A 16,334-nucleotide genomic window follows, 5' to 3' on the forward strand; every position below is an offset into this window, starting at 1 on the left:
ATTTACCTATGATAATTTAACAGTTGAACAGTTAGTGAACTAAGGGCGTAAGAGGAGCATACAGGTGAACGGCTGTCCTCATATCGGCCTTTAAGACTAAAAGGCATAAAGTGATTGAAATATGCCTTTTTTGTTGCAGACATGACAAGCTACACATTCAAGGATTAAAAAACAAACAAACGTGTTATGCGTGTTAATAAGGTAATTTTATTCAGCATTTCTTGACAGTATAAAATGGCTTCTGAAGAAAAGAACAACATGCTGCTGTGTAAACATATTTCATGATTAGGAAAAACAATGATATGATTAGAACCCCATTCCCTTTAAATCATTAGATTAAAAAAAAAAGGTTAAACAAGGTAACAGTCCCATAAGGCTTTATGTGGCAAGAGCAAGCATATATATGACTAAATTCAACAGCTCTAATGGATAAGTGCAGATTAACTTCACTGTGCGATTAAGGTGCAAACATTTGTGTTAGATAAATCAAAATTACCTGTCATCCCAAAGGAATCTTTAAAATATTACTTGGCACCAACTACAACTTAAAAAGACACTGTGGTCTTCTATGGTCCCAAAGTCTACATAATGCCTTTATACCAGTAAACCAGCATTTTTAAATTCAGTTTTCAGTAAAAATCATAGTGTGCTACTAAAATACATGCAGTGATTTCTTTGGCAAGGTTCTAACTACTAATCATCTCTATTATGACAGCATGATTATGTTTTGCAGCATAGTGGCTGAATGAGTTCAGTGATTCACTTTGCTCTGATAACTACTATAGCTCAGAAAGTGTAGCAAATTTCATATCATATATATTTTCAATCAGCATTCCTGATTGATATTACATACATAGGCATCAAAAAGCAGCGAAAGGCCTTCAAATCTTGGCTTAAGGAAAATCAAGGCTGTATCCTTAAACGATATAAAAAAAATATATGCAACAATACAGAAAAATAGATCTATAAAAAGGAATATTTATAAAAACTCTATACCAGTTGGAAAAGAATAATATGAGGAATCTAGGAAGATAAAAGAAATCTATGAAGGACAGAAAATGAAAATTGTTTGCATAATATATATAAAAAAGGCAATTCAAATGGAATACAAGTTCAACACCCGACATTGCATCCTTTAACAGAGCTGTGGCTCCCTCTAGTGGTGTTCCATATTCTTAGCTCGTAACTATTTCATTTAGATGGCTATGTTTCAGTCTCCATTGCAAATCTGTGTCTACTTGGTCGGTGGAGGGGGGTTGACAGGAAGCAGATTCCTCATTTTAAAGTACGACACCAGTTGATTTGGCACCTCAGCTAGAACACTCTGAGCCAATGCTTCTTTAGGAGCCTAAGAAGAAATTGAGATGTAAAAAATTAAATGCCATTAAGCATTGACAGTGATGTAACAACAGAAAACACTGGATATGAATTTAAGAACTTCTAACCAACATGCAATTTCTATTCAAATTTAACGAGGCATACATACACTGGCAAACTGCTTGAAGGGCACGAACTGCACAATATCTCTGACCGCCGGCTCTCCGGACACAGATTTGAGAACTCCACTGTCCCCATCAAGAAACTCCATGGCCTTAAAGTCTGCCTCACCCACACCCACGATGATGATGGACATCGGAAGTTTGGAGCAGTTCACGATGGACTGTCTGGTCTGGTCGAGATCAGTGATCTCCCCATCAGTGATGATCAACAGCACAAAGTATTGCTAATTAAGAGAGAAAGATGTTAGACATGCAAAGTGTTAATGTACTGAAAATGCCATGGTAGACCACGGATCAAAAATGCACGAGTACCCATTAAACCACATCCTGAGTTGGATGAGGCAGTGCACTACAAAAAAAGGGGCACTTGTTGGCATTACTTACAGCTGCATTCGGTTGCTGGGCGGCTCCGGCTGCAATTCGGGCCACATGATTTATAATGGGGGAGAAGTTGGTAGGTCCATATAGACGGACTTGAGGCAAAGACATACGATAGGCCTCCACAATTCCTTGCACTCCTGCATGGTATAAAACATCAGCACATGTGACAAACATGCTAGAATTTCTTTTAAGTGAGACAGTTATGCAATTGTTAAATTTCAGATCTAATTTTTCAAACAATGGGACTCTTACCTGGGCAATATGGGCTATTGGGGTTGAAGTTCAATGGGAACTCATGGGATACCTAAGAAATTGAAAAAAGGCACTTTTGTCAAATTAAATTATGATTACAACTAATAATGAAAAAGTATCAAGAACACCTATAATGTCTAACCTGGAAGTCTGGAGGTATTTGAGCACCAAATCCAAATGCTGGGAAAAGTTTATCACTACAAGGGAAGACAGAGAAAAATATATTGTAGACAAAAAGACAAAGACTCACAGCTGGTGGAAAGTCTATGGACAAAATCGTCCCCTTACGTGTCATAGTCTTGGACTACCTGACCAACGGACCAGATGGCTGACAGATACTGGTTTACACCATTAGGGCTGATATAGTGAAGAGAGTCAGGGGAGCGGGGGTCTCCATTAGAGCCAGTGAAGTCAATGCCCACCTAAAACCAAACAATTTTCACCACTGTTTTAGAGCTTAAACCATAAAGCCACAAATGTACAACCTAAATTTGATGTTCTGCATTATACCCATTGATAATATCAAAATGTAAACAACTGCAAAATAGACACCAGCTATCAGAAGCAAATATTGTGCCATGACTGATCTTACCGTGAAGTTAATTTGGCAACCTCCCATCACATAATCCAGAAATGAATACTGTGCTTCAAGCTGAAAGACAGTGTGGAGATTATTTATTATCATTATTGTAAAATTATTGTAAAGAATTCTGCAATTTCCAGTTTCATTCATAACAGATGAAGGTTGTTCGAACCTTGCAATACTTAATCCTGACGACCCCAGAGTTCTTATAACTCTTTTTCTTCTTTTGCTTCTCTGGATGAATGCAGTCAAACTCGACCTACAAAAATGAAAACTTTTCACTTATGGCCTTTAATAAAACCCTAAGAAATTATGGAAGTGAATAGAATGGAAATTTATGTGAAGATAAAGAAATGTTCTACTATTAACACAATGACAACAAAAAAAGCCTGGCGCAGTGGAGGTGGAGTCTCACCGGGGAGCCATTAACTGCTTTCTGCAGATCTGACACATTAGTTTGAAACACACCAATGAGATCATGAGAGCCATCGCTATCATAATCAGAACAATGAACCTAAAACAAAAAGCCAGGGACAGACAGACAGAAAGAAAGAAAAAGAAAGATATTTAGAGAAGATTAAATGACATGCATCCTGCTCACCGCATTGTCTTTAGCCTCGATTAGTTTAGCAGTGGTGCAGGTGAACTCTCCTATCATGTCTGAGCTTGTGTCTTCATCCTTATCGTAACATGTTACCTAGCAATCAGACAAAGCTTTAGTCTAAGGACTAGGACAACTGAAAGTGCTGGCAGATGACGTCTTTACATGACATGATTATATGCTTTTTTTTCTTCTGATCTAATAGCTACTTCCGAACAAGTTCTGTACACTACCGTTCAAAAGTTGGGGGTCAGTAAGATTTTAACAAGCAAAGTTGCATTTAATTGATCAAATATATCAGTTAAGAATTTTACAGTGTCCTAACCAGACAATTAATATTACACCATATGTATTTTTAATAGGGCTGTCGATTTAGCGCATTCATTTAATTAATTAATTAGTTAGTTAGTTATGGGGGGAAATAACACGTTAAAATTAACGCATTTATCGCACCCACCCCAGACCTAAGTAGGTAATCTTACATTTCATACAGTTGATTGGTGACGAACATGAAGAAGGGCAACAACTCGCTGCATGATGGAGCCTACAGAATGCAGTCAGAATGCTCCTAAAATTCAAGATAATAAGAGCAAAAATGCAGTCCACAGTTTGAACGTACTTGAAGCCATACCATGACGCTGCAGAAATAGCAATAGTTTCTAAAATAGAATGTATCGCTTTTGCAGCTGGTTAACAGTTACAAAAGATCTTTATGTCAAACAAATGCAGCCTTGGTGAGCATAAGAGACTTCTTTCAAGAACATAAAAAAAAAATCTTACATACCCCAAACTTTTGAACGGTAAGCGTATGTGATGTTACAAAAAATAGAAGCAGAAGTGCAGAAGAGCAGAAGTAAATAGTTTCTCTCTTGCATAGTGAAACTGTCTTCTACAATTCTGATAACTTACCATGACAAATGCACATCTGAGTGAGCATAAAAAAAAACTTTGTAGTCACCTTGATTGGTTTGTTCAGGTCACCACCACAGAATGTATGCAAGGAGACAGTAAACTTTTTCCAAGATGGATTCAAGTTATTCTTGATGACCTATCGGTAACAGATCAAAGTCAACAACCATCAGCAAACAACTCATGATTTGTTCCGCATGCACAAATAGACCAATATTTAGTTCAATGAGTGAGTGAAAGTGGGTAAAAACCTCTGTCCTGTGAATTAACTGCCATTTCCCATCTTCTTCTTGCTTGAAAAACTCCAAGAATGGATCAGACTTCCCAAACAGATCCTGAAAAAGATAAGTGAATAGTGCAGTATAACTCAAAACAGTTAGTACCATAACTGGCTTTTACCCTGAATATGTCTTTTTTTGTGTGGTAAACCAGTGGTGACATTTCAACATTTTCCCTGCTTCTTTTGCAGCAATAACTGATGAAGTACAAATCATAATTGGTTATAACAAGATGTAAGAACAGAGGATGATTATTTCTACCTTTTTATCCAGGTTTTTTGCCTCCACTTCCATTACAATAGCCCTGTTGTCCTTCACTTCATCTGCTGTAATCTGTACATACCAAAAATACAACATTGCTAAATGTAAGAAACATTTTGAATGGCAGAACAATAGTAGAAATGTGGAAAGCGATGCTTGCAAAAACAAACAGCTAGATGATAGTACACATCATTGACAAACTTTGCATGAATTCAAACATGCAAATGTTATTTTGCTCAAACAGAGGGCTTTTGTGGATTATCAAATAAAATAAATTATTTTATGGAGCTCTTAAAGTCTTCTTCAAACAAAGATACCACAAATGAAAATGAATTGAATTCTGATGCCTGTAAAACATTCAACAGGAAGATGGTAAAACTGTCATGTGACAAATCCCCATGTTCTTTTACAATTGGTTCCATATTAGAAATATTAGTATTAGTGTTTATATGAACATACCGTTATTGTGCCTTTCCCAGCTGGTTTTGCTGCCTTGAGCTGAAGGGGTCTGGTAATCTTCCTACTTGATACAATCTGTTGTAAAGGTTGGTGCATAAACAAGGCCATTATGCATGTGTTCTATTTTTAATGAAATACAGTGTGACTAATGATTAGCACTGTTCTGCAGCAACTAGCAAAAAACAGCATTTCACTGTATCACTCCTCACAATACATACCTGACCAAGGGTGCATTCAAAGCCTCCCAGAAAGTCATCATCCTTGAGGTCAACAGACTTGTTGTCAATGTCATAGACGCCAAACTTTAGTTTCTGCACCTTCTCAAAGTAGTAGTCAATGTGAAGTTTTGTGGAGAACTCGGGGTCCTGGCAATTCTTCACTCTCTCTGTGCGTTCTACCTGCAATGATCACATACATTCAGCAATGTGACAAGCAAATAAGGTCATTTGTTTTTTACAGCTCTATAAGTTTGAATTATACCATCAAAAAAATGAGGAAAAAATAAAAAAATAAAATAAAATTATATATATAATATAATAATATATATATACACACACATGTATGATGTCCACACAATTTTGCATGTTTCATGGCATCGCAATTTAAAACAACTGACTATTTTATAATAATATTTTAATAAAAGGTGACAATAGCTGTGTCATTCGATTACATTCAAATGAATATGCTACCTACAGATTAACGAATATTTTTAAATCATCTACCAAATTATCATCTCTTCCTTACAGTTTAATGAGTTAATGCCACAAATTATTAAAACACCAGGCTGTAAGTAAAACATTAAATTGAGTTAATGCCTAAATAATATATTTTAATAATATTAATTATTAGTATAATTTCGTTTAATTTTAAAACTCATCCATATAATATTGTCTCAATATTTTTGTTTTATTCAAGTAAACATAAAAATAAAACAAATTATTGCACAAAACAGCATTCCTAGCAATCCTAAGGCCTGCAAAATAATAATTAAGTAAATAAAAAAAAAAATCTTCCTATAATATATTTACTAACTACTTTAAATAATAAATCTAACTGTTTCAAGGGTGTTAGTAATGGTGTCAGAGAGCAGTGACATTTCCCCCCATCAAAACTGTTGCAGTGATACATTTGAAAGTGTCAGCAGCTGTAATACCATAAAAAAAGGAAACATAACTGCAGTTTTTGTTACAGCGGCTATTAAAGTGTGTAACTTACCTCTGTCCATTTGTCATCGCCGACACTCTGCAGCAGGACACAGAGTGGATCAGATTTGGATCCAACATCTTTATCCAGAAGATTATTGCAAGAGATGGAGAGCTCGATTTTCGACACACACTGAACGGCCATCTGAAAACAGACACACAAAAAATGTATGAAGTTCTAGCTTCAATTAATCATTACTGAAGCTTACACACGCGAGAAAGTGAAAGTTGATGAAAGAATAAATTCTTGATAAAATTGGCCGTAATAAAAAGCAATACAAAATTCATACAATCTTCGAATCATACATGCTCGGTTTTTACAAAATTACGCGTTTTAAAATATATTTTTCTTAAACAAATGTGGCAAATGTCGTGTCTGAGGGCCTAAATGTCAGTATTTGAGACTGTCCGAGAGTCACGCCTTAAATATGTTAACGCGATTGAAACTATATTTCTGCAATGCTTAATGGCGCACTGCAAATCTAATACAGACACCCCGATACTATAAGATGAGCTGACAAATGCTACCGTGAAACTAAAAATATCATACCCTTAACTTTCAAACTGCAGAAATTGTGTTCGGAGATTCTCTGTCGAAACAAAACCGCTTACTAGTACTACCGTCTACACCCTGACACGTTCATGTAATATCAAATGAGCAGGGCGGTGCCACTCAGCTCCTCAGGACGTGCAACGCTATTGGTCAGAACGCCAGCTGAACTACGCTGCGATTGGCTAGGAGCCTGTCAATCACAGCACAAGCTCGCAGCGGCAGCACAGAGAGCAGTGTGCATGAAACCAACGTGGAGTGAGTCATTACACAGACAACAACATAACTACAAACATTCTCATTTTTACCAACGCCGTGAACTCATATTCACACTTAAAATAATATATATAAAAAAACACGCGTGTAACGAATACTACTCAATCTATATTAACAGTTTCAGCGTAATAGCTGAATAATTAATATATGACTGCATGAGTTCATAATACTTTCACGTACACCCAACAATGCAGCAATCAATCAGAATCATTACATTTGCCAGCGTGTCAGTTTTATCAGTAGCGCCACAGCACAGCTAGTCTCGACTGGTTTAATAAGAGCAACCTGTCGTAGCAGTTGGGTAAAAAACAGCGAGCAGAAGCAAAGCGTGATTGCCGTGACCGCTATGTCTCCATGGTAACACAGATGCCACAACTGGGCCAAATAAAATTGCTTTACAAAAAGCAAACAAACACACACTACAGAACAAATTCTTATATAACTCCGTTGTACCGTATTTGCTGGCTAATCTGTCTTTAAGAGTGACAAATTAGTGGCCTTTTTTCCTTATTAATATTGCAGTGCAATCAAAATATAGCCTTACATGTATATAAGTCTTAATGTCTATGAGAAAGATTTACTTTTCAACATCAATCTCACCTATTCAAATCACCACCATAAAGCAATGTTTTAACTTGTTATCGTGTACACAACTTATACCCCCGGTTTCACAGACAAGGCTTAAACATAGTCAGTTTTTTGTTTTAACTGAAAGTAACTTGCTCTGCCATCTTAAAATATGTCAGTGCCATTGTTTTGTCTCAAGATTTAGATCCAGTAATGTGTTTTTTTTCTTCCTAAGGCACATTTATAAAAGCTACTTAAATGTCCTAATTGAACTAAGGCCTAATCCTAGCTTAATCTAAACCTTGTCTGTGAAACCGGGCCATAGAAACAATATTTCAATTAAATACCTCCACTTTAAAAAAATATAATAATAATAATAATAATAATAATAATGCAAATATATAAACAATATATTTCTGCATTAATACAAGTTAAAAATTTTCCAGAAATACTCTGGCAATGAATAACATTTTATTTCTCAAAACGAAGACTCAATTAAAGCAAAAATTAATAAATTAAAAAGTCCCAATTTCCCCCCCACAATGCATTCTTCCTTACAAACTAAAACTATCAAACACTAATAAATCTGGCAGAAAATCCAATGCTCACAGATAGTTTATAGCAGCACTAATGTCTATGATTACAACTTACCTGAACATTAATGTTAATCAGGAATCAAGGCTCAGCATCAAAAAGGCACAAAGTAAAATATGTAGTCCACAATGCTTGAGAACCACCCAAGAATGCAAAACAGGCAGAAATGCACTGAATTCATCATGAATTTAATTCCAAAGCATTTCACAACACCAAAAGTACAAAAGCTCAACCCAAATAAAAAACTTGCGTAAATAACCGTGAACTTGTGCTTCTGAACAGGCCCAGTGCAAGCAGATTCAAAGCATCAAAGAGCAGCGCTTGAGAGCAATACCACTTGACCTGCTTTAAAGAAATGCATCAAGAATGTGCAAATTCTTTGAAAACCCAGCTGCTAGAGAGAAATGACAAGCATGTGCAACTTGAATAATCTTTTATGCAGCATATCATCATTTGCCATCATAATCCACAGCCAAAACGATGAAACATTTCATGTGCCTCTCATCAGTGCAGTTTGTATGAGAATTATTCTTCCACTTTTATATCAGAACAAAGTTCAAAAACAGCCAAATACAACGTGTTCCTCTTTAATGTTTCATTTTGAGACACTGCATTCTTAAAAAAAAACATCTGTGGCACAACTGGGGCAGAATTTCATAAGTTTTTGATCCATACACAATTAAGATGTGTTTTGTGTAATGCTGCAGGCATAAGGGCACACTAAATTTATGCTGTGCAGTTCAACAGAATCCAAACTAAAATAACTACTAGAATATTTTTTCACTCTAAAAAACAAAACAGTATAAAGCTTTTTACTTGAAATGCATATCTGTGGCAGCAGAAATATAAAATTTAAAAAGTGAAAAAATTTAGTTTTAAATAAAGCACTGTGGGAAAAGGTCAATGCCACAATATTATAAAGAGTCTTAAGCAACAAGCAAAAGATTAGAGCTAGTCACATCTTTAGAAGACATCTGAAGAAAAAAAGAAAAAAAAAGGATCCAAAATATAATTATGCAGTTCAATATGGGAAACAAGGAAGTCACAGCAAAACATTTTATTGTTCATATTTGAACTGAAAGAAACAGAAGGACAGGAAGAGAATACAATACCTTTAAGTGTCATCATTTCAGGAATGGCATTTTATTGACAAAATAGTTCAGCTGGAAAGTATTTACAAGAGAAAAAGCGCTGGAACGTCAAAATAAACTAGGTATAACAACTGATCCATTTCTGCAAAACTTTAAAAAAAGCCAAACATCCAAAAAAAAGGAAGCTATCATCAAACACCACAACACATTGTGAAGAGAGCTAAGCAAAGAGAGTAAAATGCTTTCATTTACATTATATTACAATGCCGCATGTGCTTCACATCCGCTTATAGTGTACAGTGAAGTATTGGTTTGACATCAGGCTTTTATAGCAATCCAATGTGACAGCAACAGATATTGATAAAGACAGCATTTGCATTTTATTGACAGAAAAAAACTTGCAGCAGAGAGCAAACATTGTAACTGAAGTGTAGACATGTATATAGCGCACAATGCACAGCAGCAGTTTTTTTTTTTAACCTCAAATGCGTAGATGCAGCATGGATAATATACAGATGTGTAAAACTTGAGCAGAGATACCAAACAATGAAGAACTAACCTCCTCCACAGCTATTAGGCTCTAATGAACATACCGCTATGAAGTTGCCCCTTTTTCTGATCTGCAGATGTGAACTAAAACATTATTGGCCTGAAGTCTTAAACAACTCTGTTTAGAGAAATTTAAAATAAATATTGTCTTTCCTCAATTGTCATGCTTCATGAAACTACAATCTTGGATACATAATGTGTCCAGGAAAAAAAACTAATACTTGTCAGTTTCTTCTTCTGTACATAAAAACAACCAGTTTAGTTAATTTGTCAGAAAACCGTGTCAAAAGAAAACATAATTTGGAATGACAAAGTCATTGTTTTCATCCCAAAGTGATCTTCACTTTTCTTGCCCCAATAGGCCTATCATTCAGGTCCATAACAGCAGCCATTGCTTCATCTTGGGAGTCAAAAGCAACCATTGCTTCCCCAGTGGGCATACCTTTCTCATTGAATTGCAAGCATACAGAACCAGGCAACACTTGATAGCCATAGAAAAAATCAATTATCTCATCAACAGTCACAGTAAAGGGCATGTTTTGAATTTTGACAATGGTGGGCCGTGAATTACCTGGACCACTGGAAGGTCCTCTAAGACTCTCAGAAGCTGGCCTCTGACCTTGGCTCCCTCCATGATTTTGGCCGATGGCTTTACGAGAAGATCCATTATCAAATGATGGGATGCCCCTTAATGGCTCTGGTGCACCAAAGCCAGAAGGTGCACTGGGTCTGAAACCAGGGTGCTCTAGAACAGGACCAGGCAGAGGTCCTCCAACCATTGGTGGGGGAAGGCCTAGCGAGACATCACCCAAAGCAGCACCAAGTGGCGGCAAAGGCGGTGGACCTGCCAGTCCATTACCTGGGGCAACGAACGGGTTGACAAAAGGGGGACCGTTGCCAAGGGTTCCTACAGCATTTCTCAGAAAACTAAACTCGTCGCCTGTCATTCCTGGAAAAGCATGAGGCACTTGGGGAACTTGGGCCTGGGGCTGCGCGTGTGCATGAGAATGGGCATGGGAATTTCCTAGGGATTTCTGGCCTCTCTTTGCTTGAGGAGGAGGATTTCTCTCAACTTCCTTCATCTGATCGAATGTTACCAAATGAACAAAAGCATCCCTGCCATTCAATTTTTGCCTGTGGAGTCTTTCTGCTTTCAGTGCATCCTCGTCAGACTTAAACTGCACAATAGCCTGGCCAAGACCATTACCGTTTGCGTCAACTAGCACCTTAAGACTTTCCTCAAACAACTGAATGCCATCAAGAAAAAGACGGACATCTTTTTTCGTCACGTTATAAGGAATATTGGTTATGTGAGCACAATTCTTGGCACTCTTTCCTCCTCCTGAGCTATTCTTTTGATCACCCTGGGAACCCTGCATTCGTTTGCGAATGGTGTCTATCTTTTCATACATGTTTTTCTTTGTGATCGGATGCACCTGAATAAACCGACTACCCATGTACTGCATATGGCATCCGAGAGCAGCTTTGTAATCATTTTCATTCCTAAACTCCACAAATCCCTCACCGGTTGCCCTGCCATTGGGACCGTACGCAATGTAAATGCTATCTTCAACAATGTCAAGATTTTTGAAAAACTCAAAGATCTGCTTGTTTTCGGCTTCATATGGGAGTCCTTTCAAATACACACAGAATTCTAGTTTGTGGGGAGATCGGGATCTGGCTCGCTCGCGACCAGAGGGTGGTGGCGAATTGGCACTTCTGCGACGATGGCGATTGTGTTCGGAGTCACCACCTGGTTTAGACTGTCCTGCACTCTCTCTCCACTGTCGCTCTGTAGCTGGAGAAACTTCAACGTATCTTTGGCCAATCATTCCAGCATTTCTTTTCAGAGCTTCAAAAGACTCTTGGGGCGAGAAGAACTTAACCAATGCCCTGCCGTTGTTTCTACCCAGGTGGTCTTTGAGCAAACGAACAGACTCAATCCCAAGTCCTTGGAAGAAATCTCTGACTTCACATTCAGTGACTGAAAAAGGAAGGCCGTGTAGATGAACATAAAACTCATCTGGGTTTGTCGCTGCTGATTTCATGTGAGATTGGAGGTTAAGGGGGTTAAGGGGGTTTAGAGGGTTTAGGGGATTCAGGAACATTGGATTGTGATTTCCGAGAGACATTGGACCAGAGGCACCTATACCACCAGATAAAGGGCCGACTGGGGGAGGGACACCAGGATTGAATGGAGGAAGCGCAGACATGTGCGTCATGTGTGCAATGGGAGGGACCGGAGGCACTGACGTTAGCGGATTAACAGCAGGTACTGGTGGTAATGTGGATACTGGTGGGGGTCCTGGCATGGGGGGCATCGGTGGTAGAGTTGGCATGGTGGGCAAGGGAGGTATTGGGGGAGGTACAGAGTTCAAGGACGACATTGCCGTTGTCATTGTTGATCCCAAACTAAGACTTGGGCTGCTAAAATTATTAAAGTTTGGGGGCATATTTCCCATGGTAGTGGTCGAAAAGGTAGGGACAGTCTTGTTGCTTACAGGCTCGTGTGTTGACACTGCTGTGGTGGCTGTAGTCGAAGTTGTGTTACTAAAACCTTGTGCTGTGGTTGCCAAGTTGCCCCTTCCACTTCCACCAGTACTAACAGGTGGACCCGGCCTACTGCCATTTCCTGTGGCAACCTCTGCACTGCCGGTTTCAAAGCGCCTACGGCTCAGCTCAATCATGTTTTGCATTTCTGTTTTGCTACTCAGTAACAGAGACACCTTGGAACCTTTGATCGAGCCCCCTGTGCGCATCATTCCAAGCCTTGCATCTTCATCTGTGGCGAACACGATAAAAGCCTCACCGTGTTCACCCCCTACAATATGCACACCACCATCCGGGATGGTCAATCCAGAGAAGAAATGACGTATGTCCATAGTCCCAGCCACAATGGGGAGACCCTGCAAACGGATGACCACAGCCATGCTGAGGTGCAACAAAACACACCTGTAGATGAAAGAAGGCAACGACTGTCAGGCTATGGTAAAAGGTAAAAAGATAACACAGAGAACCAGTATACAAACCACAAGACAATTAACAGCAAGACCAAAGATTATGTGAGAAACATTATGACAACAGCAGAATAAATAGCGCATGAATTTTAACACAAAGCCACAGATTCTTAGCTCATCACACCTTTTAATGGCTTTGGAGTCATAGCTAAAGCACACTAGCTAGCATACTGCATTTCACTTTATATACACAATACAACAATTTAGAATGAGGTCAAATCATTAAACACTTAATCTTGAAAGACTACATACCCAGATAACTACATAAAACACTGTTAAACACACCCATTGCCTGAGTTTAACTGAGAATTGAAGTCACAATCTTCAAATATGACAGAAGTTTGACAACACTAATACTGTTATTTGTATAGCAAATGTAGCCCAGTGTTTTTTAATCCTGGTCCTGAGGACCCACAGCACTGCACATATTTTTATATCTGACATAATCAGTTCAGTTCATTGAGCTTTCTCCTATGAGCTAATGATCTGAATCGGGTGTTTTAAATAAAGGAAAAAAAAATGCAGTGCTGTGGGACCCTAGGACCAGGATTTTTTTTAAAAACCCACAGGACCAGCATTGAAAACCACTGTTTTAGCTTATTTTACACAGTCCTTGGCTTGAAGATTGCTGACCAAAGGGTTCCCACACATTTTGACCTAAACAAGATACTTTGAAGAATATGGGTAACCAAACAGGCCCAGGGCTCCATTGATTTCCATAGTATGGGAAAAAAATACTATGGACGTCAATGGGACCCTGGGCCTGTTTGGTTACCCATATTTTTCAAAATATCTTCTTTTGTGTTCAACAGAAGAAAGAAATTCATGCAGGTTTGGAACAACTTGAGGGTGAGTAAATGACTAAATTTTAATTTTTGGGTGATCTATCCCTTTAACTTTTCCAGAGTTAAAAATTACAATTTAAAAATTATCCTTATATTTCTTATATTTTTTTAACAACTGTGGGAAGCAGGGCCCAACAATAAGGACTTCCCGATGGCCCGGGACCAGAGTAAACGTCACTCGGGACAGTTGACGCAACGGTCACTCGCCCAATTGGGCCAGTGCTGCATTACGAGTTTATCATTTACACGTGTTTTTAAGCCTTGGCAATTTAAATAAGTGTAAGACAGCGCAAAAGAGAAATCAATTCAACAGTGTGAAGTTTTGTGCGCGCACACCCACAAAAGACGCTTCTCCGACAGCGTGAGAATGCTGAATAGAGCTCTCTTTCACGTCTATTTTTGAATTAGACATTCACACAAAATAACTTCAAAAAATGTCACCGAGTTATATCTTAAGAGAACATGAAACGAGAAAGAAGTTGAGAAATACAACACGTGTAACAGTATATTGGATCCATGCAGCTCTTAAAGTGACAGCTGCCTAATAAACCTGCAGCTGTGTTTGTTTTAATGTTAATCAAACAATACCTATTTTATTTATTTTAATTACTATTTTGTAGTGGGGTCAGTACAATTTTTGGCAGGGCAAATACAAATTTTAACCACTGGCCTGACCGGACCAGTAGAAAAAAATCCTTAGCTTTGAGCCCTGGGAACCCTCTGGAAGAAAAAAATTATTTGCTTTTTAACATTTTACTGTAGCCAGCAAAATGTCCCCCAAAACATTAATAGCACTGTAAAAATTTGAATTGCATTGTAGATAGTCATCCATTCACAAAGAATCCATACTGCAATGATATATTACTCAAGACAACAAAAAATTTCTAACAAATTTCGACATTTCTAAATTCATTATTTTTTCTCACTCTTTTATTAAACAATTAAAAAAAAAATAAGTTGACCAAATATTTCTACGTTTGATTGACTAAGATCCCTCAAATGCTTACCTGTATTTAAAGTGCTGCTTCGTTACAAGATGCACAGGATACCCAAGCCAATCCTGACGGCAATCATTTAAAATCAATTCTCGACTGTAATAAAAAGAATAAATGGAGGGAAATATATGTAAACAGCATTAGAACAATCATACCCATGAGTGTCTCCAAGAAAACCATCCAGCAATTTCCAGCCCATTTAGTAACATTCTGCTACAGCAAAACAATAAATTGAATCACCACTTGTGCACATCAGAAGTTTGCCGGCTGCTTCGCAAAAGCCATAAACATTAAAATTGGTCTTAGAAAACATGAATGTCATGCATTTCATGAACCCCAGCAAACATTCACACTTAACAGCAACACATCACAATACAGGAACATTTTTAAACATTGTGTAGTATATTAAGCTAGAAAAACAGATTGTGACCTTGCATAGAAGTGAAGATAAAATCTGATAATGTAGGTAAATTGTGAGCAATGAATAAGAAACGTAATTAGAGAACCTCTCTAAAAGCATCTAGCCTGTTTAATCCTAACTCGTGTATTTCTAATCTGTAAACTGGTAACCTGTAAACATACAAGAATATCAGAAAAAAAAAGCCAATTTAGACACTAAAAAGTACAACCACTGTAGACACCTCTCTTCACTCTCTACACTACAAAAGAACATGAAATTTACACTCTACTTAATCCATGACACTTAAAGGGATGGTTGACCCCAAATTTTTTAATCTGTCATAATTTACTCAACCTTCATGCTGTTACAAATCTATAAGACTTATTAGCCTAATTTTATCTTCAGTACACAAATGGAGATATTTAGACAATATTCATCATCGTTGTCAATACTTTGAAAGTCCATGCAACTAAAACTTTAGGCTAATGCATCAAAAATTACAAAAATAGATTGTAAAAGTAATCCATAAGTTAGGCTATAGAGTGGTTTAAATCCAAGTGTTCTGACATGATCGCTATAATTGAACATTTTATTAATGGGTCTTATAGGTTAGGGTGAGAAAATTATAACAGATTTTTTGTGTGTGTGTGTGTGTGTGTGTGTGAACTGTTTAAATTGGAAGATAAGTATTTGATCACCTACCACCAGAAACCACAAAAACTAGGTAAGTTGAATAAAACAGTGTCTTCAAACACAAAATGAGCAACAACCTCCAACATTTTGCTTGATAAGGTTAATACAATGTTAAGAGCCTTAAACCAAAAGTGGAAACTACGTCACACAGCCTAATCAGAGGCTAATAACCATGTGGACATAAACCTGAATGCATGTAGGCCAAAAAAAGGTAGTAACTACTAAAAACCAAATAATTAAAGTATGACATCAAGGTTGAGGTCTGTTAATTGCACTTTAAAAAACGTTGTATAAAAACCTTAACTTGGAGATTTCCATTGCATCAACACTCC

At 37.6% G+C, this 16,334-nt stretch overlaps 1 protein-coding gene across 10 annotated transcripts in view; it reads right to left on the reverse strand.

Annotated features, from left to right (window-relative positions):
* Positions 1–190: 190 nt before the first annotated feature.
* LOC311074769 (copine-3-like) overlaps positions 191–16,334 on the reverse strand; it is a 16,946-nt gene continuing 802 nt past the window's right edge. Inside the window, exons 2-18 of one of the 10 annotated variants that reach the window (XM_084101648.1) lie at positions 14,922–15,005; positions 10,624–13,004; positions 6,439–6,570; positions 5,442–5,621; positions 5,224–5,298; positions 4,765–4,836; positions 4,477–4,560; positions 4,275–4,364; positions 3,131–3,229; positions 2,888–2,974; positions 2,725–2,784; positions 2,421–2,554; positions 2,275–2,329; positions 2,133–2,184; positions 1,884–2,017; positions 1,487–1,723; positions 191–1,348 (exon numbers count right to left, since the gene is read on the reverse strand). In XM_084101648.1, the coding sequence (XP_083957774.1) occupies positions 1,235–1,348; positions 1,487–1,723; positions 1,884–2,017; positions 2,133–2,184; positions 2,275–2,329; positions 2,421–2,554; positions 2,725–2,784; positions 2,888–2,974; positions 3,131–3,229; positions 4,275–4,364; positions 4,477–4,560; positions 4,765–4,836; positions 5,224–5,298; positions 5,442–5,621; positions 6,439–6,570; positions 10,624–10,719 (1,701 nt within the window). In that variant the 5' untranslated portion in view covers positions 10,720–13,004; positions 14,922–15,005 and the 3' untranslated portion in view covers positions 191–1,234. Of the gene's footprint in view, positions 1,349–1,486; positions 1,724–1,883; positions 2,018–2,132; positions 2,185–2,274; positions 2,330–2,420; positions 2,555–2,724; positions 2,785–2,887; positions 2,975–3,130; positions 3,230–3,316; positions 3,413–4,274; positions 4,365–4,476; positions 4,561–4,764; positions 4,837–5,223; positions 5,299–5,441; positions 5,622–6,438; positions 6,571–6,975; positions 7,095–9,454; positions 13,005–14,921; positions 15,006–16,334 lie in introns of those variants that run through there. The other 9 variants (XM_084101649.1, XM_084101652.1, XM_084101647.1 and 6 more) reach the window with 9 other exon arrangements.

This window comes from Abramis brama (genome assembly GCF_963993115.1).
Source record: "Abramis brama genome assembly, chromosome: 23".
Lineage (NCBI taxonomy): Eukaryota > Metazoa > Chordata > Actinopteri > Cypriniformes > Leuciscidae > Abramis > Abramis brama.